Here is a 26,243-nt window from a genome sequence, read left to right on the forward strand (position 1 = left end):
GTTACCCAGTGAATCCTAGCAGCAGTAAGGTACAACAGCACCGACCGAGCTTAAGCTGATCCAGCCTTACGGACCAAACACCCGAGCTCTACGGAACCGGCCGTCCACGATAGAACGAGTCACACACTCACTTTGGACCTCTCTTCCTCAAGTACGGCGGGCTGACGAGCACCCCGCCTCCGTCGCAGCACACACATAATGGCCGAATCAGTACCCGTGAGCGACCTCGAGACCCCTCTGCCAATGTCGTCATAGCTGACATCCAGCGCGCCCTTCGCGCGCGTGCAACACGAAGACCAACGGCCCCGATGCCCTCGACGAGACTCTCAGTCGACTCTCCAAGAAGCCCGGCGTCAAGGCCGTCGTCATCCTCGACCGAGCCACCGGCGCGATCCTCCGCACGACGGGACAGCTGTCCTTCAACGCCTCAGCGCTGCCGAGCGGCGGCTCCTTCTCAGGGGAGGGTGCGGCTGCGCAGCAGCAGCAGAACGGTGAAGGCGAAGGCGATCAGCCGCAAGGTCTGGAAGACTTCGCAGCCAAGGTATGGAACTGGGTTAATGCGTCGGGCACGCTGGTGTTGGACTTGGATACAGAGGTGAGGACACCCATTCCCCAAGACTCGGAGCGCAACATTGGAAAATCGCTGGGAGAGCTGGCGCTGACGTATCGGGGGTAGGACGAGCTGAAGCTGTTGAGACTACGGACGAAGAAGCAGGAGCTGGTCATCGTGCCGGATCCAAAGTACCTCCTCATCGTTGTCCACGACACACCGCCTGCTTGAGAGGCGCGCTCAGTCATCACGAACGACCTCATCTGGCGTTTCACGAGGCCCCTTCCTCTTGACCACATCGAGCGAAGTGCGCTTCATGCATGCATGCATATTAGCGGGCAGGGGAGCCCATTGGGCAGGCCGGAAGATGAGGGCATCTCCAAGATTACCTACGGTGCAGAAGGTTGGCGAAGACTAAGACGGAAAGCTCTGCGGCACGCACAAACACACATGCATATAAGATTGCTGCAGGCAGGCGAATCGACATGGGCTGTCGATGGGCGGCGCGGAGGCACGAATGATACCCTGAAATTACAAATTCATGACCATGGCATTTAGGCCCGGAAATCCAGCCGGGTCGGCAAGGCGGGTGCGGTCACGACGTCCGGGCCGCTTGCTTGACTAGCTTAGCTTTTCGACGCTGTTGGACGAATATGAATATAAGATGAATTGCAAACCTAAGCCCAAAGTCAAACGAGGTCGAGAAAACGAGAAAACGAGAAAACGAGGTCCGGACTGGCCGGCTTGAAATAGCGCGTAAACAAAGCCACCGGCTTCTCTCCCCGAGATCTTCTGGGCCAGTCCTTGCTTCGAGGCGGACTCGTCCATCAAAAACATCAAACTGGTCCGTTCGCCTCCTGTCGTTCACTCCCCGAAGGCACGAACGACATCTCTTCACCGAACACCACGTTTTGGTACCAAGAACCGTGGCGCGACAGACCGTCGACGGGAAGTGGGTTGGTTTAAGCGTCCAGCCGCACGCAGGACCACCCATCCACACACCACACCAGACGCACCTCAGAGCAACAACCCCCTCGTTCGTTTTGGGGGCTTATAACAAGCCTAGGATTAGATTAAAGGCCTGTCTCTCTGGAAGCCGCCGCCGTCATCCCCTGGTTTCGACCAGTCGGCAGTCGAGGTTTCGTAACCTCGCGTCAGAGAAATCTTTCCACGGACAACTTTTTGGAACGTGAAGAAAATGGTCCAACATGCAAAGGCGGGAAATGGGAATCTCGTTTCAGCAAGCTATGGGAAATCCTTGCCGGGCACTCCGTGGCGCCGGCCTGCCCCCCGTCCCCCCCTTTCGTCATCGTGTCGAGTTGCTCTTTCGTAACGAGAGTTTGTGGGCAAAGAAGTTTTTTAAACTTTTTTAACCTATTCGTGCATTTTTCTGGGCGTGGTTCGCTGCGAGGCGTGTTTAATTTTGGTGCTGCCCTGTGGTAGGGTGCCCTTGTAGTGTAACCTTCCGTTTTGGAGTGACACGACCTATTTGAACTCTGTTCGGGGTTTTGTTTACATATTCCTTTGCCAAGTGTCGCAATCAGTTGCTAGACTTGAACAGTTTTCGCGATGTCGAGTGCCATCTTATGCAACTTGATGGATGAAGCCGGCCCTCTTCCCGGTGTCCTCGCATGCTCCCTTCGACCCCGTTCCCGATGACTTTGAGACAACCACGTTCGAGAACACTGGAGAGAGCAGAGAGTACGCAGACGACCACTCGTGAATTGACGTTCTCACCCATGGCACTGTCGTCTCATGTCAAGGAAGATCAGGGCCCTCAGCTGCCCAATGCTTCTGCGGATACCTCTCTGGAGCTTTGGGGAGCTACTATGGTGTTATGGGTAAGTATTAGCCCCGAGCCACGTATCGTGGGGACTGACGGTCCCACAGGAAGCTCTGGAATAACTGCTGAGTGGCCGGCCTTTCGCCTGCGATCGATGTACCGCACCTGGTCTGCTTGAGCCACAGCTACCTATACAGGGGCTAAAACTTTAGCCTGATACCGCAGTAAGCTAGGGGGTGTGGTTTGGTTTCCGCCGTGGCGGAGGGAGGCAGCAGAAGAAAGTCTGCCGCGACGAAAGCCTTGCGGTCAAGAGCTCCCGTCGTCGACGTTTCAAAAGTCTCGAAAATAGTTCCAGATACAGCATAGGGAAGGGGGGATCTTCAAAGTGCTGGGCCGCACCGGTTCCACCACGGACCCCGAACCTGGTCGGCAAACGGTTTTCTTTACCCCATATCGAATGTTAGAAGATGTTCGAGAAAGAAAGAAAATTGAAGGACTCCTTGCATTCTCTGTGTTTGGAAACTCTGAAGCAAGCAGCATGGGAAGGGGGGGGCCCGGGCAAGGAAGGCTGAAGCCACATCCGCACGCATTGCAGAGGAACAATGTATCTCGGCGTTATCCACTGGTGGCACACGGCATGCTTCACCAGGATACGCGACGGGCCGACAGCGTCTTGACGATGGTGGCGTTTTTATTTTCTTCGTCTGCTCCCTCAATTCTGCAAGGCCACGGCACAGGCAATGCCAATTTGCTTCGATCCCGCACGGCGTTGCCAGGGTTGCGAGCTTCGCCGAGCTTCTAGTCTGCGGCATGATACGTGGTTTCTTGCTTTTTCCCCTTCCCTGGTGCTTCTTTTTTGCACAGCCCGTATTACAAATTGAAGGCCAACCCAAATCCAACTAAGCCGGTGAGTCTTGAATTTGAACCAAGGCAGTTGAGGGATCAACAGCGCGACAACTCAGCATACGAAAGAGCCCACTGCTACGTAAAATCTCCGTACAGGTCGTCATCTCTTGGAGGACGGGGACCGATGACACCTGTTGGGCAACGCTGGACTCGCCTCACACCCTCTCCTGCACAAGTGGAGAGTGATGTTGCGGATCCCGAAACCACCTAATCAGAGATCTGCTGGAGACCCCGGTCGTGTACTTCATTCACATGCGCGCCTGGTGGCTGTTCGTTCTTGTTCTGGCCTCTCGCAGGAACTTCATCTTCAGCTGGAGCTCCATTTTCCACCGAACATTTCTTTAGCGCTGCCTTCTCCGCCATTGATATTCCCAGCTGGTTCTCCGGAAGGAAAGAAGAGATCAAAATCTACAGACGTCAAGCAGCTGGGGTGGATTTCCCAAAGTGATGTGTTGTTGCGGCCGTGGCCATGGATCCCTTACCCACTTACGGCCTCCGTGCTCTGGCGCCGTCTGTGTCTTGTCTTTGCTGTCTGCTACCTGTCACCGGTCTCGATGTCTCTGTCCCTGGATGTTTGTCTTCCATTCCGGCACTGGCACTGGCCTGACACGTTCCCGGGAGGCGGCCTCGGCAGGACGCAGCGCGTTATCATGCAGTCTAACATCGTCAAAAAGGAAAGGGGAGAGGGGACATACATACAACACGTCCGGCGGCGGTGCTATAGCTCTCGCACTTTTTTACCTGTGCGACGAAGAGTGCCGTACCGCGAAATGAGAAGATGGGAGATGGGATAGGCCTGCAAATCAGAGTGACAGCCCGTGCCATGGAACCGTCGCTTTCTTGTGTCCCTCCATGCTAGCTTAGCTTCCCACGGTAAGGCAGCACGACGCAAGGCGGGACAGGGGACATGGTCCTGGGCTCTATCACTCTGGTACATCTTGCAGCACCAGGTCAGGATCAAATCCGGCGGATGAGAGCACGGAAGGCAGGCTGTGAAGGCGAAGTCGAAGAGAGAGGGAAAATGGTACATGCTCTGTTGTCTGCAAGATACGGATCACCCACACCCCCCAACTCGCATAGCGGAGATGACGAGCGATCTATCAGAGGTCCTGATGGTTTTGTTTTGCATGTTATTTTTCATTATTTTATTTACCTATTCTTTTTTCTTCAGCCCTCGCGTCGCTGATTGTCGCCTCGAATTGCTCGAGAAAGACGAGCCTTAGCCCGTTTAAATCGCACAATCTGGGATCTGAGACTGCCGGGCTCCGTCGCTTGTCCTTGCCCAGATCCCTGAACGTCTCCATCTCTGCCCATCTCCAGTCTGGACGCCCCTCCTCAATCGTCCCGCCGGCGCTGATGCTGCTGCCCTTCTCCTCGTCGTCCTCCTCCCCCAGCTCCGGGGGGGCTATATTCAGATACGTGAATAATAATTCAAGGACTCCCGTAGCCTGCGTGACAGGACAGAACACAGACCAGCCAGCCAGGCCCATGTTGCCCTTGCGCGTGCGCGTGCGGCTAGGACGAGGGGTGCACCAACAAAGTGGACATCTCGCAGCGCGGGCTGTCCTATCCAGTGCCTGTCTTATCCTGTGCCATCTGTCACCATCCAGTCATAGGAGGGTCGTTGCGGGAAAACGCAGCCCAGGCCCAGCCCAGCCAGACAGACACCAGCGCAGCAGATGCTGCCCAAAGAGGTGAAGGAAGAGAGGATAAGGTAGACGTGGAGAGTGGACGATAACAGGAACATGTCCTTCCCCTGCCTTGGCAGCCCGTGGTGCATGTATGCTGCGTGTGTGTATGTATGCGTGTGTCTCTCTATCTGTCTCTCGCTCTCACTTGATTCGCATTTCTTGTTTTAACATCCCGTCGCCTTGCTTCCCTCTCCTCTCTTCCTCTCTTCTCGCAGTCACACACTATTATTCTCTTCACCTACCGTCATCCATTCCCCCTCCATCTCGATTCTGCTCTTCCCGTTTCCCGTTTCTCGACCCCCCACCATCATTGTTGTCTTATTGCAGCAGTCAGTACTTGGTTCGACCATTTTGTCCCGCGGTGCCCCCCTCTCGGTTGCAACTCCAAGGTCGCCTTGCAGAAAAGTTGGAGTCGGCTTTTTGCCTTGCACGTCGGGATAGGACCTCAGCCCCCCTCCCCCCCTCATACGCCACCTTGAACCAGCCACGGCCAGGCGAGACAGCAAGAGAAGCTTGGAAGACCACGACGACAACCAGGAAGGAGGGAAGTATTCCAAGACTCGAAGGGAATTTACTTGGAAAGAAAAAGAGGGACGGTCCAGGAAGACAGGGCCCAGAAGAGGTCAAAGTTGGAAACCCCGAGGAAAAGTCGAGACGAATGAGACGAACACGGCAGCCACCTTCATCTCATCCCAGAAGAGACGACTTAGACGACGAGAAACAAAGATGCCGTCGCTATCGCTCCTAAGACGGGGGACGACCAAGAGACACGAGCAGCAGCAGCAACCGTTCACACCACAGACGAGTCCGCGAAGAGAAGATGAGAGAGTGCAGCGAACGGGTACTGGCTTCGGATCGGTGGTAGGAGGCGCAGGCGCAGGCGCAGAAACGTTGGCAGGATCAGGGACGGGCGAACGGGAGCGCAAGTCGTCCAAACGGGACTTCTTTGGCGGGCTCTTGGGTCGCAGCAGGAGTCGAACGCCGACAACATCGACGTCGTCGCCGGCCAGCTCTGCGCGGGGGACCGGTGCCGAATCACCAACCAAGCTTCCTGTAAGTCGGCATTCGCACGTTTACTCATGTCATCCTTTTCTTTGGTGTCTTTTCCGTTCCTTTCCCCTCCCCTCCTTTGACATTCAGAGATCATCCACACACACCCGTGGTTCTATTTTCCACCTTTTTAGTGGCCCGCTGTGGCTCTGGCTTTTCGGTGCCCCTCAAGCAAGGTCCCTGAAGGGTGCATTTTCGCTGGGGCGGGCGGGCGAGTGCCCATCTCCAGTTTCCCGATGCTCCGATGCTCCGATCGCGCCGGCGAGAGGACGGGAGGGGGAAGGGTCTGGAAGTGGGAAATGAGGGGGTCCTCGGAATAGAAGCAGGTGTGCTGGGAAGTCCCAGATGAGTGCAGGCAGACAGGCAGGAGATGCATAGACATTACGCAGTGCGAATACCTACCTGCTCCTGGTTGCAGAGGACGGCAGATTGGCGCAGCATGATGATGTATGTACGCGGCAAAGCAGCGCGCAGCAAGAAATCACAGCAGCACGCCAAAGCAAGTGGACGCATCTCAGTGTCACCCACCCCTCAGCTCACCCCGCTTCCTCTCTATTGAGTGAGTCTGAGAGACTGAGGTGCCATCTCACAGTGACCCCACTTCACCTCAGGTCAGGTCAGCGGCGTCAGTGGGTTCGCCTTACCTAAGGCTGGCTGCTGGGCTCCGTCACCCGTGCGCTAAGCCTACGCTTGCCGTTGGCCATGCCTCAATGGACGTGGGCAGTCACCACCTCAGTGTGGACGTGGAAGCACCGAACGTGCAACGTGGGGACGGACGCCCAGTGGGTCTTGCCTTCCAGCCCCTGGGCCTGGGTCTGGGCGGGCTGAAGCTGCTCCCTGCAAAAAACGCCCTGCTGATGCTCCAGTGTCAGTGGTGTCCCCGTCGTCGGTCGTCGGCGCTCGCCCTCCCCACCAGGGCCTGCCCGGGTCCAGTCTGGGTCTGGGTCCTGCACCTGAGGTGAGGTGCCTGCCCTGGGTCCCGCTGCCGCTGCAGACTGTCCCCTCCTCGGAGCTAAGAATACCTACCTACTGCGGCAATGGCAACCAAACCACAGTCGTCACTGCCAATTCCCCTCCGTCATGGCACTTCCCCGCCATCATCTCATCCAATCCCTTCATGGGAGCTGCATCAGGCCACTTTCAATGCCCTGTCTTTCTTTTCTTGCCCACCTCATATACCACGCTGGTGCAATTCCCGTCCTCGACAGTCCACTGGATGGATACGGCTGGTGTTAAAAAAAAAACTCGTTCTTGCTGTGACGTCCTCCGAGATGTTTCGCTTGATGAACCTGCACCTCCGCTGCTCCTCTCCCCTGGTCTGAGATGCGAGATGCTCTGACGATCTGTACCCGTTGCTCCCTTGCATGTTGCTCTACCGCGTGACCACCATCCGGGACCCAGCTCCAATTGCCCACCTGCACCCCTTTTGTCTTTGTAAAACGCAACTTCCTCCTTTTCTTTTTTGTCTTCTTGTGTGAGAGACGTCAGAGAAGCTGCTTGTCAACCGATATACAACACCTTTCAAGACAGGCCACGAGCGTGGTCAAGCCATTGAGAACAAAGACTTCACTTCCACTCCCTCAAAGAAGCCTACCCGGTCCTGCCAACCGCCATTCTACTTCAGTTTCGTCCAATTGGATCATCCTCGCTTCAGCCGTTGCAAAAAATTATAAGCCGTTGTGTCTCACCAGCAAACCCCAGGTTTCCCCTCCGCAAAGCAGTGCCGAATCCCGCTCCTCTCGATCGCCGCCCCCTCTTAACCCCAACAAGCCACTTCCTTCCCCGCCTCCTGCCGACAGCGAGCAAGCCAATGGCCAAAAGGCCAAACCAGTCTTGAAGCTGACCAAAATCATGGCGACCCTCAGCGACGACGACATTGAGAAGCTCTTCTCCGGAGCTCCTCAGTACTTTGCCCGCTCCGAGGGCCATTACACCGGTGCCCCGCATCCTTCTGTTGCATTTCCCTGGGACGAGTCCCTCGAGATCCGCGACTTGACCGACCATGTTCAGATCGAAGACGCCGCCTGGAGCTGCATCACAGCATGGCCTCATATCACGAGAGACATGAACAGCAATCCCGCTGCCATCAAGTGCGCCAGAGAGAGGAAGCGCGCCCACTTCTACCCCCGATGTCGAGAACGGCCTAATATGCTGAGCATGCAGGGGTTGGAGAAGGGCACCATGGGTTACCAGGCCGCTCTCGAGGTTCCCGTTGGAGATGCCCTTCAGGAAGAACAGTTCGGTTTTGGCACTCTCGGATCCAAGGCCAACGCCATCATCGATGCGCGCCAGAAGCTGCTTGCTTCCAAGGACGGCCTTCGCCGCCAGGAGGAGTCGGCTATACTGGACCAGCTTATTAAGAATGGCGCGAGGTACAAGGAAAACCGGATTCACAGGAAGATATCCCATACCTTGTACAACGAGCTGTTCCTTGGCATCTTGCACCCGCCCACCCGGGTGATCGATCACCACGACCCCTACAGCCTCTCGGTTCAGATACAGGCCCTCGTTAAGGTGCTTGCAGCGCCTAATGTCTGGATCGACTTTGCGCATGTGGAATGGAGAATTCGTCTAGGCCAGATTCTCTGGGGCTCGTTTGAGGGCGACGAGATTGAAACCGATCCTGAAGTTGACGACGCCGAAACCAACGAAGAACGTAAAGAAGAGAGATATTGGTTGCTGCTTCAGATACTCCTGTCGTGCGAGCTTCTAATAAGATTAGACGCAATTACCGAGGGCGAAGAGCTAGGGATTGAGAGCATTAGACCCGCCGAGATTCACCGTTTCGAAAAGGACGCGAACCAGTCCGTCAAGTGGTCGCTACACCTTGCGCGGGCTTGGCTAGAGAACATCGCGATTGTCGAGGCCAAGGTCGACCCAGCCAATGTTGGCCAGAAACGCAACTCTGGCGGCTGGCTGGCTTCGTTGACTGGCAAGATGAGCCTACACCATCACAACAACCATGCCAACTCAGGAGAGAGCATGTCCATTTACACTATCCAGGGTCGTTACAGCGAGAGACAAGTCAACGGCCTCACACACTTTGCGCGGAAACTGCGATGGCCTGATATTGAATCGGACATTTACGCCGAGCAAATCGAAGAAACCGTGGGGAAGGTGTCGGAGGCAACCCCTATTCATACGCCCGCGGAAACCCCATTGAGTATTGACACCCGGAGATCGTCCTACTTTGGTGGCGGCAGGGCAGAAGCCAGCGTCACGAAGCATTCGTCAGGCAAGCGTGGCGTTTCTGCGGCTCTCCACCCGTCTGGTTGGCTTTCCAAGTCCTATGTGTCGGGACTCATGCTTCCTGGCGAGGGACTGTACCACTTGATCATGTCCACTCTGTTGGAAAACGATAAAGAAGCAATGGCAAAGCTGGGGCCAATGGCCAACCTCTGTGGCGGTTTTGTCTACCGGGGCAAAAGCTTTTGGAGCACAGCTTGCATCGTTGGCCGTGTTTTGGCAGCTGGTAAGGGCTCTGCTCAATGCATGGGCTGGATTTCAAGCGACATCACGCCTCAAGGCCACGGCGAAGGCTGGATCAACATTGACGTTGCCGATGTTTCCGGTAAGTGAACAGACAGTTCTGATTTGTGCGTAATTGCTGATTCTTGTGACAGCCGATATGAAGAAGACGGGTAGACAAGCTCGGCTGTGGGGTAAGACACACGTTGAGCGGGACTCATGCGTCCTGGGGGATGCTGATCCCAGCTCTGTCTTGCCTGCGGACTTCATCATTCCGTACGAGAACAACTACTCTGAACCGCCGCCCAGTCTGACCATTGATTTCATCTCTCTGAATCTCTCTGCGCCTGTGGATTCGGTTGACACAACACCCACTGAGGAATTCGTGACTCCGCTCTCTGATGTGACTCGGAGCTCAGAGATCCACACTTATCCGTCCTCCATCTCGTTTTCCGTCGGCTCTCTCGGCGGCGAGTCCAAAGAGCACAATTTTGCGCTGTCCAACGATATCCATTTCGTTACGGCGCATCCGTGTGCTCCATCATCTCATGTCAAGGTGATGAGGTCGCCTTCAAGCCCCACAATCCAGCAAATCGATGTGGACGGCACCGGCATCGGCGGTAAGAGCTCTAGCCCTGCCACCATCACCGGTAAGTTGCCTACTTCTCTCGCCGCGCAGCCACGTATACTTACCCTTTCCAGGACATCCCCTGCACAAAATGTTCACTTACACGGTGATCCACCTTTCCGAGCTGCTCGAGAAGTCGGCCGCCTCGCTGGACGACTTGCTGCTCAACACGGCCTCAGTCCGGCGCCCCTCTCTGACGCCAACCATTAATACGACACCCCGGGTCCTGGTCATTGACTGCATCACGGGTATCACGCGTCAGCCGCCGACGCAAGAGACTCCGACGTCGCCTATCCTGGAGCGGACCGCTAACGGCGCCAGCCTCGCGGCGGCTAAGATGCACCTCGAGTCGCGGCGTCGTCAGTTTGGTAGCGACATGGAGATCCTCGTCCGTGCCTTTTGCGCCGAGAAGGGCTGGAACGCCATCATCTCGCGACGTCGACGAGGCTGCCTTGCCTGTGCCATCAGAGAGGCCGGGGCACTGGCATGGAAGGTCATCATTCGCGTCGAGTAGATGGCCACCCTTTTATTTCATTCGTACATGTAAAAGCTTCACAGCAGACGGTTTCAGTGTTTCAATTTTGGGCGTACGGGGGACTGGGACGGAACTACATGGAGTACACGACGTACACATGCACACACGAGAGGCATATAAAGCGTTGCTTCCAAGGAATGACTGAAGAAAGACGGAACGAGGTGTCTGCATAGTTACGTAAAAGCGGCAGTGCGAGATACCCCCTGATATACAAATACGCTGTAAAGAAGATAATCAACTCTCCTCAGCCCATCGGTTGTGTAACATTTGAAGGTAACGTGGGTGTCAGACGCTGCTGCACTGAATAGGGAAAGCGGCGCCCGTTCGTGGCTTGACCGTTGCAAAAAAGTAAAACAGTTTATATGCATGTTTTAACGAAAGTGTGCTATGTCGCGTGGCACTGCAGGCCAAGTTAGGTACGGATACGTAAACCAAGAATGCTACACTGAAAACAGCCGCACCACGGGCTCGAAAGACTCATCATCGCAAGTGATGCACACGACGCAGACCACGCATCGTCACAATCTGGAAGCTTTACATTGGTATCATGCCAAATCACACACACACGCACACAAACAAATAGCCTCTTCTGTTCCGTTTGCGCATCACGAAAACGTTTTCCTCTCCCCCATCCCAACCCACTCCAGCTTAGAGGTCGCTGCCGTCGAACCAGCTGTCGACGCTCCACTCCTTCCAGCCGCGCTCCTCGCCGGGAAGCTTGATGGCCTCGTACTCGTCGCGGGTGACCTTTTGCCACTCGTCGAGGGGGATCCAGCCGATGTAGGCGCGGTCGCCGAAGCCGCCGATCCAGTAGACGGAGGTGACGACGAAGCGGTCCCACTCGGACTCGTGGACGGGGCTGCCGGGGAGCCAGTACTTGCTGTCGGGGTGCTTCTTGACGAAGCAGCCGGCGAGCTTGAGGGAGGTGATGGGATCGACGGGAATCTTCTCGAGGTAGCCCATGAGGGAGAAGCGGGGGAGGTTCGCGGCGGAGTAGGGAACGGTATCGGGACCGTCCATGATTTGTTGGTCGCCGCCAAAGATCTTCTGCTTCAGAGAGGACAGGAGAGAGATGCGCTTGGCCGGGGGGAAGGGCGGCACCCAGTGCATGGAGAGGGATATGTTTGAGCCGGCACGGACGTTCTTGAACGAAGTGGCGATGGTGATTGCGAGGATAGTGGGGTTTCCCTCGTCCTCGCAATCGGCGACGTAGTCCATGAGGCCGATGGGCATGCCGGAGAGATCTGAGCCGGAGGCGGAGTGGGCGCCGGCCGGGAAGACCGTAGAGAGCTCCGCGAGCTTCGTGTGGGCGAGGATGCGGCGGGCCATAACGGCGGACTCGTACGAGGACGGGATGCGGGTGAGGGCGTCGGCGGCATCGTCTGGGTTTTGGAGGATGTGGGAGGGGGTTCCCGCTGGGAGGAGGGCGGAGGCGGAGGCCGCGAGGGCGAGGAGGGAGGCGATGGACTTCATTTTCAGAGAGCCGGTCGGTGGTTGTCCTAGAGGGGGAAAAAAACGAAGATAACTGTAGTTGTGCGAGGGGGGTAGCAGCCGGTTTATGTAGTCCCTCACTTGAGGCTTCCTTTATTCGGTCGGTCGGTCGGTCAGGGAGGACGGGATCGGATCGTACGAGGTTGGGCTGGCGGGTCGGAAAGGCTAGGAGGGCCAAGAGTTTGTCTTGGGAAGTCGCCTAGGTGAGGGTGAGAGGCTATTGAAGTGCAGATGCGGCGCGGGGACGATGCCTGCTTTTGGAGGTTCTTTTGAGACGGAGGTCTTGGTCTTGTTCGGTCGGGGTCCGCGCTGGGCGGCAATATACGGGGTACGTAATGAAGAAATCGCAATAGAGCCCTGGATCGAGCGAAGCACGGCGTGTTGGACGAGTCGGGTTCTGTAGCGGGCGTGATGGGGACGGAGGTTGGCTAGGTAGGGTTTGGTCAGTAGGTTACCTCAGGTCTTGGTTTAGCAAGCAGACTCCGCAGCGGCCATGAGGAGGAAGAGTGGACATGTGATGTCTGGGATGAGACGCTTGGCCGGGGTGGTTTAGATCTGATAAGCCAAACGTCGCCTAGCGCCAAATTGTCAGAAGGTTTTTGCTGGGTCTCCCACTGGGAAGGCTCATCATGCGGGCATGGGTAGGGGCATCGGCCGCTGTATGCGAGCCTGCAGGTTGGTTGATTTTTCCCTCTCTCTATCGCTTGTTGAGCGTCGGTCTCCCACTTGGCCTTGGGCCGAGAAGGTTAGACCAGTTTGTGTGTACGTGTGCGTCTATGTGTGCGTGCCTTGCACGGAAGATGTTGCATGATCATTTGCGATGTATGGTGGGAGCGAGTGGTTCGATACGGGAGCATGTGTGATGTTGATGGGTTGGTTGGGAGGGCGAAAGGACAAACAGCCTGCCAGAACATGGTTTGCTCAGATCTGCGTGCCGTCAGTGAATCATTCTTGCGCGGAAATCGCAGCATGTTCCCCTCCGGTTCTTGCCCTCAGCGCCAGCCACATGCAGAGCAAACCGGGAATGCACCATCTGGAATGAGCACGAGGAGCGGCTGCGTCAGACAAATAGCGTTGAACGGGGATTTTCCAAAATGTCACACAAAGTTCTTCGAAGCAAACTGACGTCTGGTCATTTATGCATACCACATGGCATTACGTAGATACTTGATTAGATGTAAAAGGGTCTGATTTGCCTGGGACCCAGAGAGGTACCTAACGTCCTTGGAGGGGAAGGAGGGCTTTGTCGCTAGCGAGCTTTGATTGGTGGAGCAGTGTTTTCTCAGCGGGGCATCTGAAAGGCGCGCTCTGCCAACAAAGACACCACGACGTAGGGGGGGGCAACACTGTACAAACTGAGCCCTTCTTTTGACGACGCGACGACATTGAACCGCTATAGAAGGCGCGCCTTGGTCACCGGGGGGAGATTCTCGAGTTTGATCTTCATTCGGCGCCCTCTGTGGTACGAAGGAGGGCATTCGGCAGCACCCGTTGTCTCACTCTCAATCAACCCCACTGAAAAACTGCATCTCATCTCAGTCGACCTCGTCCGCCACGGACTTAAAGGAGTGGACAAGAGCCCTCGCAGACACCAAAAAGTCCCAGATTGAGATGGAAACACAGACCGAGATGGCAACATGGAACGGTCTCCCTGTAGAGCTCAGAGGCCTCATCCTCGGCCACCTGGCCAACAGCGCCGTCGCCGAGCGTCGCTCCAAAATCTGGCGGAGTAAGGCCAACCGCCACGACATGGGCAGCTACGCCGTCGTATGTCGCCAGTGGCAGGGCTTCATCGAGGAGATCAACTTTAGCTCGCTCGAGATCAACTCCGCCAAGGATCTCTCGCGCTTCGACGAGCTGACCCAGGACCCCCGTCGCCGCTCGCTGCTTCGCCGGTTGGCCCTGCGTATCGAGCTACCCCGCTATGCCCTCAAGCTCGCCAAGGTCCCCGAGACCGATGAAGAGCAGAACGCCAACGAGATCGCCTTTACGCAGGCCATCTGGACCTTTTTCGACATCCTCAGCAAGTGGGAGTCGACGGGGATAGGTAGCATCGAGCTCGAGTTGAGCGCTGCTTCACCGAGCGATAAGAATAAGTACTTTGGGGAAGCGGGCCTCGACCAAGACGGCAATTCGAGATTCTTCGATCATGATCTGGACTTTTCATTCATCACTGCGGCATGCGAGCAGATTGGACGACACGGGTTGCCGGAGGTCTCCGTGGTGTCAAGCTGTCAGGTGCTTAGACAGAATCATCGCAACCTTTCATCCCGGTCGCTTCTCACCATCTACTCGAGTCTGCCCAATCTCAGGGAGGTTCGATATGAGCCATGGCATCAAGTGGATATGGAGGCACAACTGGAGGTCGACTCAGGTACTTGCCCCCCTTTTATAGTTGCTCGCATGTGATGCTAACTTTCAAAGACCACGCGCGAGGTCTACCCTTTTGGCCGTCGTATATCAAGCGCTTCAGCATCTTCGAGCACTTCGACGCCTTCAACGACGGTGCCGGTGGCGAAGAATGGGAAGACGCAGATTCCGACAGTGATGATGATGCTGCGGCAGGGGCAAATGGAGGCGGCAATGCAGACACCAACGACGCCGAGGACCAGGGCGACGTACCAAGAACAGCCTGTCCAAGCTTGGGTCAGAATCTCGGATATCTCAGTTTACAGGCTGAAGAGATGGCCGTGTCTAATGTTGCCGACGCCTTGGACTTCTTTGGTGGTGTCCTCGGCCGCAAAACCACAACCCCAGTCTGGCAAAATCTGCGCTTGCTGACTCTGACCTCCCACACAATGATCTCTGGCGTGCAACCCGAGAACATCAACGCCGTCCTCTTCCTCACAGCTACAGCGGCAAAACACATGCCGGCACTCAAGATGCTGGAGCTCTACAAGGTGGACCAGTTCGGCGCCGCCGTCTTCCGCTATACTGTAGACGACAGGTCGACAACTCTCAGCTGGGAAGGCACATGGGAGTTCCGCGTAGAGAAGCGCGTTAGGGACGCTTTTGCGGGTGTCGCCCGCAAGAACACCCCAAACGAGCTGGCATTCCTGCCAGAGACCTTGCTAGGCGACTACCGCGGACCATTCATCTTCATCAACGAGAACCTTAAGTCCAGGGAGCTGGTGCTACATCCTACGTCGTTAGAGGACATGCTGTCCAAGAAGATGGACAAGTGCAAAGCCTGCAACGGCTTCTGCGCCCACCCCAAGACGGGCGTTCAGGTTGAATGGGAGTCGCTGGCCATGATCCCTGGCCCGGAGGAAACTGAGGACGGGGATGTGTGAGATCGATGCTCTAGTACATTATGGATGAGTACATGATTAGATACCCGGCGCGCGCCTGGAAACGACGGAATGGCATAGACAAAACAACATGAGTGAAAGGTTACCATATATGTCAAAATATTCATGAACCTCTTCCAATCAGTCAAGCGAAGTCTAGTATCGCCCCTAATTCTCGCCGATGATTCATTCGGCGTGCCACGAACGCTTTGGGAAGGTCCTAACTCCTAAGTCCGAACTTTTGCCGGGCCACTCTCTCCGCCAAAGCCAAACAATCGCTGGGAGAGGGAAAAAAAAAAACAAAGGATGCACTGCTCGCCAAAGCCCGATTCGCCCCACCCCCACGTGACCAGGGTCCACGCACACAAACGGACAATTCGCCCTCGCTCCAATCCAGCCCTCACCCCATAGCAAGCAACCCGACGCCCATCGCCCGCGAGTATTCTCGACAACCCTACTCACCGAAAAATCAATCACAGCAACACCACCCCAAGCCGACAACATGGGAAAGGTTCACGGATCGTTGGCGCGTGCCGGAAAGGTCAAGTCTCAGACGTAAGTCTTGTCCCGGCCGTTTTTCTGCTTGTTTTTGGGAGGAGGAGGCGACGCTTGGGTCATCGCGGCAAACGATGAGGGGGAAAAGACACCGGTCGGTCGGAAAGAGGAGGAATCATTTCGGTGCACCGCACAACGCGTGCAGGCTATTCCATCGCAAGACGACAGAAGATTTATGGACGATGAGAAAACGAATGACCGACCGGGCTTCCTTTTTTGCTGGGACATTTGATCGATGAAAGACGATGAGATGCTGACATTCTCGATAGCCCCAAGGTTGAGCCCCAGGAGAAGAAGAAGACCCCCAAGGGCCGCGCGAAGAAGCGTCTCACATACACCCGCCGCTTCGTGAACGTCACCCTCACCGGTGGCAAGCGCAAGGTACGATTTCCTCGATGAAGACTCGCTCCGTCTTCAGAAACCCTCGACGATAAACACAGATTTGACTAACGCCACCGACTCACAGATGAACCCCAACCCCGGCTCTTAAGCACCCTGCCCTCTTTCTGTTTCCCATAATGCATTCGATACGACTCTAGGAACGTTTGGGCCCACACCGACATGAGGGTGGAATCGACGGGACGTTGTTAAAAAGGGTGGTGGTTGGCGAACAATGGAGAAATCTTTTTTATGGGAAAAATGCCCCCGTTCGGCGTCGGAGGAAGTGCCCACGCACTGCAAACGTGGAGGAAGTCTCCCCGCCCCTTTCGGCTCGACGATTGGCATTAAAGAGAAACACGAATGCGTACTGCAGAAATACGTAAAAAATCATTTCGGTTTTCTGGCATTCAAATCGGAAATGGGGAAATTCATTTTACATGCTGCTTCATTGTCTTTACTTCGTCACGCCTGCATGCGCAATGTTTGACTGCCTGACGTTCCGGAATGTCCTGGGCCAGCTGGTCCCTCGCTCGAGGAGAAATATATGACTGTTTTCTCCTGCTATACGAACACTTTTACTGTTCCCTGCCGTGACGAGATAGCTGACCGTGGTGGCGAATGTCAGATACTGCAACCAGCTTTGTCGAATCCACACCTCCGTTATGTCCAGTTGGTCATTTTTTGTCTGCGACGGACACCCGTTCGAACGCTATTGCGCTTCGAAGCATGCTTAGCTGGTCCAGAAGGAGACAGCGAAACACCGCAAAGACTGATTTACCAAAGGACTACAACCCGGATCAACCCCACGCTCAAGTTTGAGTCACGACTTTATCAAGAACTTACTTGACCACGGCGTGAGCTGGTTTTACAAAAGCGTATCGTTGAAAAAAGTCTGCCTAGTACTCGACGCCACGCCATTGCCGGTAACTTGCTGGACCAAGATCTTGAGTGCGAGGACAGTTGCGGTTGATATTGCCACTCCATTGGTCTATGTCCTGGTGACTGGCAATACCTTTGAGGGTTCTGGCATCATGCTGTGATTCTCTCGGTGAGGGTTTGGTGGCTGCTGACGGACGAACAGGTTGCAGCCAGAGACATCCCCACATCGAGATACTAAAGGTCCCAAGACAGTGTGGTCGAGATACTGGATCGTTCCTAGCGACTCTAACACGGAGGGAGTCAGGTTACCAAGGGTTTCATACCTGGCCATCAACGGGTCCTGTTGCATACGCTTGTCATAGGTGGCTCCTTTTGGCCCATTAGCTTCTTTCCTTGATAAGACTATCCAAGGGTTCCAAGCAGCCAAGAAAAGGTGGAAGGAGAAAGTGGCTGGATGGCCCACCGAGGGAACCCAAGATGTAGACTCAGAGAAGCTACCAGCGAGAACATGCCTGGTGATTCTTGCCACCCCCTTATTATATCCAGGTCATTTGTTCGGAGGATACTTTTTATTTTGCGGCCATCTTCCTACGTCGTGCAGCTCAAGCTTGGCACGACGAACTCCAGGTAAGCCGGACCAGAAATTCAAGTTTTCACATGACAAAAAGTCGGACTGTTCAGAACGACTCTCGCTTTCATGACCTAAGAAGACGTTGCCAAGCTGCCTTTTGACGAGACCGTCCATGGCCCTGGATAGTCAACCTCTGCGAGTTTTTCGCGCCCCAGATCAAAGTATGATAGCCCGAGGCACCACACGGTAGATTGCAAGAAGCTTCAGCTACCTTGACATCTCATGCCGAAAACTTATATATACACATGCTCGCCGCCAAACTCTTCACTGGCTCTCTGAACAACTTCTCCCTCCTATACAACTTTCACCCCAACATTAGTTGTATGATTTCAACGACAACAACAACTACTAATATTACTACTACTACTGCAACACTACAATGAAGTTCGCCTTCGCAGCCACGTTGTTGCTGACCGCAATTTCGGGCGTCGCGGCCATTGGGTGGCCGTCAAACGCTGGTTACTATCACGGATCAGAAGGCATCGTGCCTCCGGGACCCTGGGATGAGCCCGACGCCCGATCCAAGTGCAAGTATAGCAGGGGGAGACAAGTTGGTGGTGGACGGCGGTCGCGTTTCCATATCCGGATCAAGGACTTCAAAGGCGACGCCGGCTCCTTCTGCCATAGATTTTGGGAGAACCTGAGAAGATGGGGTCTTATGTAAGTCTTTCGTTTCCATCACAAGCCCCATCCCGTCCTTTGGATGGATATAGCTAACACGGATGACGCAGCTGCACGCCCAACTCGTTTGAGACCTGGAAGCCTTTCTGCGGCATGGAGGAGGGCGACCTCGCCTGGAGGTTCGAGAACAGCGTTAGATGTAACGAGGGCATGGTCGCATCCACCTTTTGGGAGGTGACCAAGAACGAGTGGGGAGGCATCCTCTGCAGAGACTACGCCGTCGATGAACAAGACGGCGCTTGTGCACACTGCCCCCTCATGAGCGAGCCTTTCTGGGCCCACACCATCTACGACAAGTTCAAGGATGACAAGAAGGATGACAAGAAGGATGTCAAGAAGGATGTCAAGAAGAGTGACGTGAAGGATGCCAAGAAGGATGTCAAGAAGGATGTCAAGGAGGATGACGGCTCCGCCGACGACCTCGACGACCTCCTTAACGAAGACGTCTTTGACGACAAAGATATCTCTGACGACGACTTCTTTAAAGAAGACCCCTTTAACGACGACGACTTCTTTGACGAGGACCTCTCTGACGCCTTCGTCAACCTTGACGAGGATGACGAGAAGGAACACGAGGGCCTTATTGGCAAGGAATTCCAAGCCTAATGATCGCCCAAGTGGCTCACGGAGAAGCAAGTTTGACAATGCTGCATCTATTTCAAGTCGGTAACAGTCAGTGAGGGGAAAGGGGTATGCTTTTTGGGCACAGTTCTGGGAGTTTTGCTAGCTAGGTAGTATTGGTTAGCCATCCAGGCAGTGTCAGTTAACTATCTAGGCAATATCTACACAGATCTATAATCTGTTTATCCTCCACTAAAGCAAATATATTCCTTATGTGCTCGCTATGTCGTCGCTATCGCTGTCGTCATTACTTGTTATTCCTATGTTAGCCTCATCTATTGTCGTCTATTATCGTTTTATCTTCGTTATTGTTATTACCATTCCTGTTGTTGTCTCTACTGCTGTCGTCCTTGTGCAAGTATGACGTGTCTACGATACTACCCAGCTAGCAAGACTCTACTTAGTACCATCAAGTTCCCGTTACTAAGCACAATAACACTTTTCGTAGCGCAGGCTTTAGACGAGAGCCTTGCTCAGAGCGTCCGCACCTTCATACACAAGAGCAATAGTTATTGGATGAATTCGAAGTAGTCCTCCTACAGTTTGTCCATGTCAATTACCACATACACCACGCATCGCCCATCGCACGCGCACCTTGAGATCCCAGCCCGACCCAGGTAACCCTCCGCCCTTCCCTCCCACCACCTCTTCGTCCCTACACAGCGCTCCCAAACAAACCGCCCCTGACAAGAACCTGCCAAACCTTCAAGCCCGGGGGCCCGTCTGCCTCATCGCCTCCGCGCACTTTTCCAAATCGTCCGTTCCGAACTGAGACTTGCAGACCCTGATAACCTCTGCTTTCTGCACACCCGGCGGCGGCGTTAGATAAACCGCGGGTGGCAGCGCGACGCTGACGAACATTGGCTTGGGCAGCCCAGCGGCGATTTTTCGCTGCTCTTCCCGATGCTTATCATGCCCTGAGGGCTGCGCGAAGACGCCACCTAGCGCGAAGCAGGCGAGGAGAGTGAACTGTCGCATTGTCGAATGAGCCGTGGGGTGCTGTTTCGTTTTGTTTTCTTTAGACGAGGCGGCGTTTGGCGGGCTATGACGAGGAATTTCTCTATGGCGGTGGTTCAAGGATTGGGAGATGAGAACTTTTGTGAAAGCCTGGCGCCAGGATCTATGGTAGAAGATAGTCACGCAGGTCATACCATGCGAGACGTGATCCAAAGATATACGAGTGCGGTCTTCTTATACTCGGCATCTACACGCGGGACCCCCTCTCTCGAGGACGAAGCCGACGACCACAGGGCTGGGCCGAGAAGGGCTGCGGTAGACACGAACACCGTCTGCGTCTGTCTGGACAAAGTAGCAGACTTTGGGATTATAGAAAGACTAAAAGCCGAGAGACGTCGGCACATTTCTTCTTTCCCATCGTGGTCTGCTCGCGATGCTGGAGGGCTATTGGATCGTGGCGGAGATGCATCACGCAGGCGTAGATAGATCCCTCTTCCCCGTCTTCCTCGGATACTCCCGTGGTTAGGTCGAGATATAAGTGGGTGTTACTTTCGAGCCTTGCTCATCCTGCAGGATCGAAAATCAAACAGCGTTGTCGATACCTCTTTCAACATGAAATATGTAACGGAGAGAACATCCAATTGATAATCTCGTCTGCAGCTGATAGCAGCGAAAGACACAGACACACCAACGGGAAGAGATCACTATCCAATCGCATTCCATACATCGAACGCGTACTTGAACAATGGCCCCCGGTATTCGCCAAAGCCACGGCGAACTCAAAGAAGCAACCTTGTCGACTGCAGTCGGGCCCCATGACCAAAGCCACCAAGCCAGAGCGACGGGCAGCAGTCTTTTTAGGGCTGGCCCCGACATTTCCACATCATCAACCTCTCTGTGGTCTGCCAGGATTGTGACTATTGCAACTCGACGTCAAAACAGGCGCATAGGCGACAGGAAGCTCGCCGCATAGCTAGCTCGAAAAGGGGGTAGGAAAACAAGAACGCCTACAAATCTCAAAGGGCCTATCTCGAGAAGAAGTACAAGAAAAGAAAACAGGCCTTACATGATGAAATTGGCATTCATCTTGGCCCTCGCCGTCGCTCTTGGAGGAGAAGCCGCCGCAAAGCCGTCGAAACGCCCTCCCCTCTCACCCGATTCACCCTACTTGACGGGAAAGGGATGCCCGCATGGTTGGAAAAATTACGGTGTGAGTATAGCCCCCAGATTCCCGCCAAGCTGTATAAATGCTTCTAACATGGCCGGAAACATGTAGCTTTGCAATGGAGATTCGTGCCAGTGGGCAAACGGGCGGAATTACAGGTGCAGTCACGGATCCTGTGTAAGCCTTGTCTCTCTTCCTCACCTCGTTATAAATTAGTCATTTTACCTCCACAGAAGCCAAAGGGGAACCCTTTACTGATATCAATACGTTGGTTTAGGTTGGCAAGGGAGGTGGTGACGGCGCTTGTTGTGGGTGGCCGGAAATAACCTGGGAGGGTGGAGCAACATGCCCCAATGGAGGTTGGTGATCTCGGGCCCGTCTGCCAGGGTGTGTTCCAGACCGGCCTATCAAGCGTACCTTGGGAACCGGCGACGGAGCGAAGTATATCCCCGCAGTGCTCCGGGGGTGGGGCGAAAACGCCGAAGCCTCAGTATGTAGTCCTTCCAGGTCGCACGACCTCGGCATCGGCTAAGTCAGGCATGACCATCACCAGCGTCCACATTGACACATCGCAGGGTCTAACTTAGCAATACAAGTTTAAGGCATAAAAGAGGTATCTCAGTTTATATCATCCGATGCGTGGCTCTAGGTATAAAAACATGAAATTGACCAATCCGTGAAACCCTCTCACTCTCTGCGTACAAGGGGGACCAGTATATCCGGCGCTCACCCAGGTCTTTCAAAGACGCCGCTCTAGAACGCTTGGAAGCAGAAAGCTCGTCCCTCCCAACGTATCTGGAGAAGATCCAGATGGTGGCCGCGCGCTCGGGTAAAATAAAACAAACCCAGGTCATGCTCGTAATCCGAGAACCGTTGCTCCTCCGTAAAAACATCATCATCTTCGGCGTCTACAGCCTGACGCATAAGCCACCATTACTCAGCGCATTACCTGGGATATCGCTCGCAGATCAGGCATCCCGAGGGTGCCTCTGATCCAAGAGAACAGACTTGCGCAATACAGCCGTTCAACCCCATTATGTTCCCTGTTCAACTGGCCAAAAAGACAGACAACCGCCACGTAAGGACCGATATCAAGGTCTGGTATCAAGCAAAATTCGTAAACAGCGCAGAAAGCATGGCCCGATCCTCAAATCGAACTCCGACCCGAGAGTGGGGAGAGAGTGTGTACCCCACCGCTGATTCTATAAGTCGCAAGAAAACGCTGAAATTCAAATATGGCGCATTCCGTGTGATGCCGTGCGAGTGGTCCGTCGCAGGGCCTTACAAACTCATCGTGAGCCACTCCCATTCTTGAGGACCGGATGCCGTACCGCCAGGGTTCATCATCGGCCCATTTTGTCCACCGGGCATTCCCATCATGCCCGCGCCCATCATGGGACGCTGGGTCATGCCAAGACCGTTGGCCAAACCCAGGGAGCCTGTTGTTGGCATAGGCGTAAAACCAGTGGACCCGAGAGATTTCGCAGCCTCGTTTGAACCCGTCGAGTTTTCGGGGCTGTCGACTTCCATGCCAGAGAGCACATCGCTGCCAGCACTCTTGCTGTGGCGGCGCTGGCGCTTGGATGATCCGGAGGAAGACGAAGTGCCACTGTTCCGGGGTAGGGAGGCGGCGCCAGGACCCGGTGTGTTCTTTGGCGGCGCGGCGGCAATCGGCACAACGCCCTTGCCACCAGCAGCCGCGCCGGTAGACGAGCCCGTTCCGTAGCTGGTAGGTGTGCTACCAGCAGTGTTGCCTCCGGATGCGGCTCCACTTGCGGGACTCTCGCCTTCGTTCGCACTGCCGGCACGCACAGCAGCAGGTGGTGTAGTGGCGGTGTTGACGGGGGTAGAGGAGATGGCCAGGGTCGAGTTCTTTCGTGAGCCAACGCCCGAATTAGCGGCGTTCTTCTTCGACCGCGTACTCGTGCCGCCGACTGGCAGGCTTGCTCCCGAGCCACGGTTCCTCTTCTTGATAACATCCGTCTTCAAACTCAGAGGTCGCACCACACCGTGGAGTTTCAAGAACAGACCGCAAGCATTGCAAAGGGGCTGGCCTTCAGGGTTTCGTCTCCACAAGGGCGTTGTTTGAGTGAAGCAGTTGGTGCAAGTTGTCGGCGTGTTTCCCTCCCCCTGGTTGCCCGCTGCAGCCTGCAAGTTCGTTGTCGAGCCAGACTTAGAGCCAGGCGGCGACGAAGGTCGGCTCGGAGCCACGGATGAATAGCCAGAGACGGTGCCGTTGTTTTCGGGGGGTGAGTTCGGTGTCGACTGTGCCATGCGGTCGAAAGGGTTTCCATTCCTTCCCAAGTGCCCTGCTGGAGTTGATGCAGTGCGCGGAACTTTGCTGCCTCTTCTATCTGACCCTTGACGGAAAGACTGCGACTGAGATCGCGGCAAGTTGCCGCCTTCCCAGTCATTGTTGTCGACGTAGTCTGTAGTGGTGCCGCCGATGGTGACTTGTTTGCGAGGCGGCCCGCCCGGGTAGCGTGCAGCCTGCGTGCTGTACTGCCCTGGCAGAGAAGGATCCCAGCCTAGCGAGCTGCCGTCGTCCATGGGTCCGGGAGAGAAGTCTTGGTTCATGACCATGTTGCGATCGGCGAATGCACCACCATCCTCCTCGTCCGAGTCGGCACCAAAACTGAACATGCCTTCATTCGGCAGGGATATGCCAGGTGAGCGTACCGAATGATCTTGCTGGAAGACCTGCGTCGGATCAATGTGCCCAAAAGGACTGGTCGCACTGCTGAAGGCGGATACAGACTCGGTAGTAGGAGCAGATGCAGGGAACATGGGGTTCCCGTTCGCATTGTTGTACATGAACTGCTGGTTCATTTGGCTTCCCATGTTTTGAGAGCCCGGGCGGAAGTTTTGCGACCTCTGGCCGCGCATATCCATCGATCCAAAGTAGAAGTTGTCGTTATCGGGCATGGGGTGCGGCGTCGATACAGTGGAATGATAAGCCGATCCCGGGGGCGAATAGAAATCTGACGGGTTCAACGAAGAGGGCTGGGCTCCAGAACTATTGTAGACACTGGAAAAGGGGCCATGGGACACCATGGGCGAGGTGGAGGGGGAGAATGAGAAGTTCTGCTGGAAGGGCCCAGCTGAGGTGATGATAGGGTCGTTCTCGATGTAGGTATCGAGAGGGAAGGGAACTCCCGACTGATGCGGGTTCTGCGTCATGTTGGCTTGATTGGCGTTGTCGAGTGAATATTCATGAAGTTCCGAGTCTGCATCCAAGTCATTGGAGTTTGTTGTGTTGCTGTTGACGGCGGGCACATGGGGAGAGAAGTCGGCCGGACGTTTACGGGTCTAAGTGTGGACGGGTCAGCGAAGCCCAAAAAAAGGCACTAACAGTGATATCGGGGGGTGTGGCGATGGGCGCTGGGGGGGGTGCGCCAGACAGGAAAATGAGATAAAAAAAAAAGGTGATGGATGGGCGGGAAAAAAACATGTGCGTCGCTGAATTGGGTTGCAGCTTTGACAAGGGAAAAGCGGCTCACCCGTCTCTCGTCAATACTCGTTTTACGGTGATGGCGAGTAATGTAGTTGAATTCATCTTGGGTCTTTTGGTGGTGAGGAGGAAACGGAACCGACTGCGGGACAAAGTGCTGCTGAGCGACTGAGTCTTTGCGCGATTTGATGGGAATGGCGGAGGTGAAGGACGAGTGCATCTGGTTCCTGTCGTCGCTTTGCTTCTGTGGTTGAGGGGAAGGGTTCGTCACTGGCGTCGCAATGTTCTCGGAGAAGATGAAGTCGTCAAGATTCATGGAATCCGGGTGGTTGACGTTTTGCTCTGAAGACTTGCGCAATTGAGCAATGCCACTGGGTGCATTCAAGCCGAACGAAGCGGATGCAGCTGGCGGTGCCGGCGCAGATCGAGCGAGTCTGCATCATCCCACACAGGTTAGCCAGGTCAGTCAGCTACGGCCGGCCGTAGTAGTCCTCGTGGCCACGGCATACAATGCAGCAATAGCAGAGCACCACAACAAAAAAAAAATTGAAGGCGGAAAGGGATATTTCTCACCTCGCCTTCTCCTCCTCCATTTGCTTCTTGCGCAAGTTGAGAGCCATCATTCTCCAGGTCAGGTTCTCCATGCGCTGCTGGTTAGGCAGCATCTGCTTCGTCTTGCTGAAGAACTTCCACACCTGAGTCGCCAGCGGATCCTCCCTCTGCATGTCCTCGGGGCTCTGGTTAGATTCCATGGCTGATGCCTTCTGAAATGGCGGAAAGGCCGAGTTTCGCAAAAAGTCGTCCTGCGCATTCGGATACAGCGCAGCGGAAAGGTCGAGTCTGAGGTCCCTCAGGCCGGCGGGCAGCTCGCTGGGACTGGCTTTGGAATGCGCCTGGGGTTGCGACGTAATGGCAGCAAACGGGTCGTCAGGCCTTCGCGGGAAGCGATAGTCGTGTTCTGTTGATGTGGGATTCATTGAGGTGAATGGACTTGACGTCGAGATTGGTGACGATATAATGGCAGCCATGTGAATAGGTTCTGTCTCTCGTACTCTCTCTCAAGTGATGCAGAGGGAAAGGAAAAAAAGCTTCCTTGGGGAGAGGGTAAAGGTTTCGGTTTCGCGGCGAGTCGAGGGTCACAAGAAAGGAATTTCCCCACGTTCGCTTGGCTGCAACTCTCACTCCCACACTGGTAGTGGTCGTCTGTGACTGGGTGGCTTGCTTGTCTCCGACTCGCTCTCTCGCTGGGGCTGGTCGGCAGCAAAAGGTACTCTGTCAAGGTACCTTACCTTACCAATTACCTAGGTAGGTTGGCTGTGGTGTAAGGCACACGCAGAAGAGGCACGCAGAGGTTTGGACAGAACAAAACCCGTACTCTGACGGCAGATGGTGTCTCTGGTGCTGTCGGAAAGGTCTCGAAAGGGTTCAGAAAGGAGTTTAGATCAGGAGGAAGGTTTCGATGACTGGGCCGTCTCTTCGATGGCGCTGGGTTTTTTGGTTCGGTGCAGCAAGCGTCGAGGGGGAGAACGG

The 26,243-nt window shown here is 55.0% G+C and overlaps 7 protein-coding genes across 7 annotated transcripts; 5 read left to right on the top strand and 2 right to left on the bottom strand.

Annotated features, from left to right (window-relative positions):
- Positions 1 to 198: 198 nt before the first annotated feature.
- On the top strand, positions 199 to 676 carry COL26b_001786 (uncharacterized protein; the record flags this gene model as incomplete). The annotated part of the gene is made up of 2 exons (XM_053174727.1): positions 199 to 216; positions 296 to 676. The coding sequence occupies 2 exons, from the start codon at positions 199 to 201 to the stop codon at positions 674 to 676; spliced, it is 399 nt and encodes a 132-aa protein (XP_053041350.1).
- A 7,155-nt stretch (positions 677 to 7,831) lies between these two features.
- On the top strand, positions 7,832 to 10,590 carry COL26b_001787 (uncharacterized protein; the record flags this gene model as incomplete). The annotated part of the gene is made up of 3 exons (XM_053174728.1): positions 7,832 to 9,551; positions 9,604 to 10,098; positions 10,151 to 10,590. The coding sequence occupies 3 exons, from the start codon at positions 7,832 to 7,834 to the stop codon at positions 10,588 to 10,590; spliced, it is 2,655 nt and encodes an 884-aa protein (XP_053041351.1).
- A 669-nt stretch (positions 10,591 to 11,259) lies between these two features.
- COL26b_001788 (uncharacterized protein) lies at positions 11,260 to 12,084 on the bottom strand (the record flags this gene model as incomplete). The annotated part of the gene is made up of 1 exon (XM_053174729.1): positions 11,260 to 12,084. One exon carries the CDS (start codon positions 12,082 to 12,084, stop codon positions 11,260 to 11,262), a length of 825 nt encoding a protein of 274 aa, XP_053041352.1.
- A 1,647-nt stretch (positions 12,085 to 13,731) lies between these two features.
- On the top strand, positions 13,732 to 15,395 carry COL26b_001789 (uncharacterized protein; the record flags this gene model as incomplete). Its single annotated transcript, XM_053174730.1, has 2 exons — positions 13,732 to 14,476; positions 14,527 to 15,395. The coding sequence occupies 2 exons, from the start codon at positions 13,732 to 13,734 to the stop codon at positions 15,393 to 15,395; spliced, it is 1,614 nt and encodes a 537-aa protein (XP_053041353.1).
- A 499-nt stretch (positions 15,396 to 15,894) lies between these two features.
- Positions 15,895 to 16,437, top strand: RPS30A (ribosomal protein S30A; the record flags this gene model as incomplete). Its single annotated transcript, XM_053174731.1, has 3 exons — positions 15,895 to 15,947; positions 16,217 to 16,328; positions 16,414 to 16,437. The coding sequence occupies 3 exons, from the start codon at positions 15,895 to 15,897 to the stop codon at positions 16,435 to 16,437; spliced, it is 189 nt and encodes a 62-aa protein (XP_053041354.1).
- Positions 16,438 to 18,217: 1,780 nt separating this feature from the next.
- Positions 18,218 to 19,125, top strand: COL26b_001791 (uncharacterized protein; the record flags this gene model as incomplete). The annotated part of the gene is made up of 2 exons (XM_053174732.1): positions 18,218 to 18,498; positions 18,570 to 19,125. 2 exons carry the CDS (start codon positions 18,218 to 18,220, stop codon positions 19,123 to 19,125), a joined length of 837 nt encoding a protein of 278 aa, XP_053041355.1.
- Positions 19,126 to 22,543: 3,418 nt separating this feature from the next.
- On the bottom strand, positions 22,544 to 25,690 carry COL26b_001792 (uncharacterized protein; the record flags this gene model as incomplete). Its single annotated transcript, XM_053174733.1, has 3 exons — positions 22,544 to 24,571; positions 24,763 to 25,147; positions 25,287 to 25,690. The coding sequence occupies 3 exons, from the start codon at positions 25,688 to 25,690 to the stop codon at positions 22,544 to 22,546; spliced, it is 2,817 nt and encodes a 938-aa protein (XP_053041356.1).
- Between the last annotated feature and the right edge of the window lie 553 nt (positions 25,691 to 26,243).

Source organism: Colletotrichum chrysophilum (genome assembly GCF_026319265.1).
Source record: "Colletotrichum chrysophilum strain AFK26 chromosome Unknown scaffold_8, whole genome shotgun sequence".
In the NCBI taxonomy this organism is placed as follows: domain Eukaryota; kingdom Fungi; phylum Ascomycota; class Sordariomycetes; order Glomerellales; family Glomerellaceae; genus Colletotrichum; species Colletotrichum chrysophilum.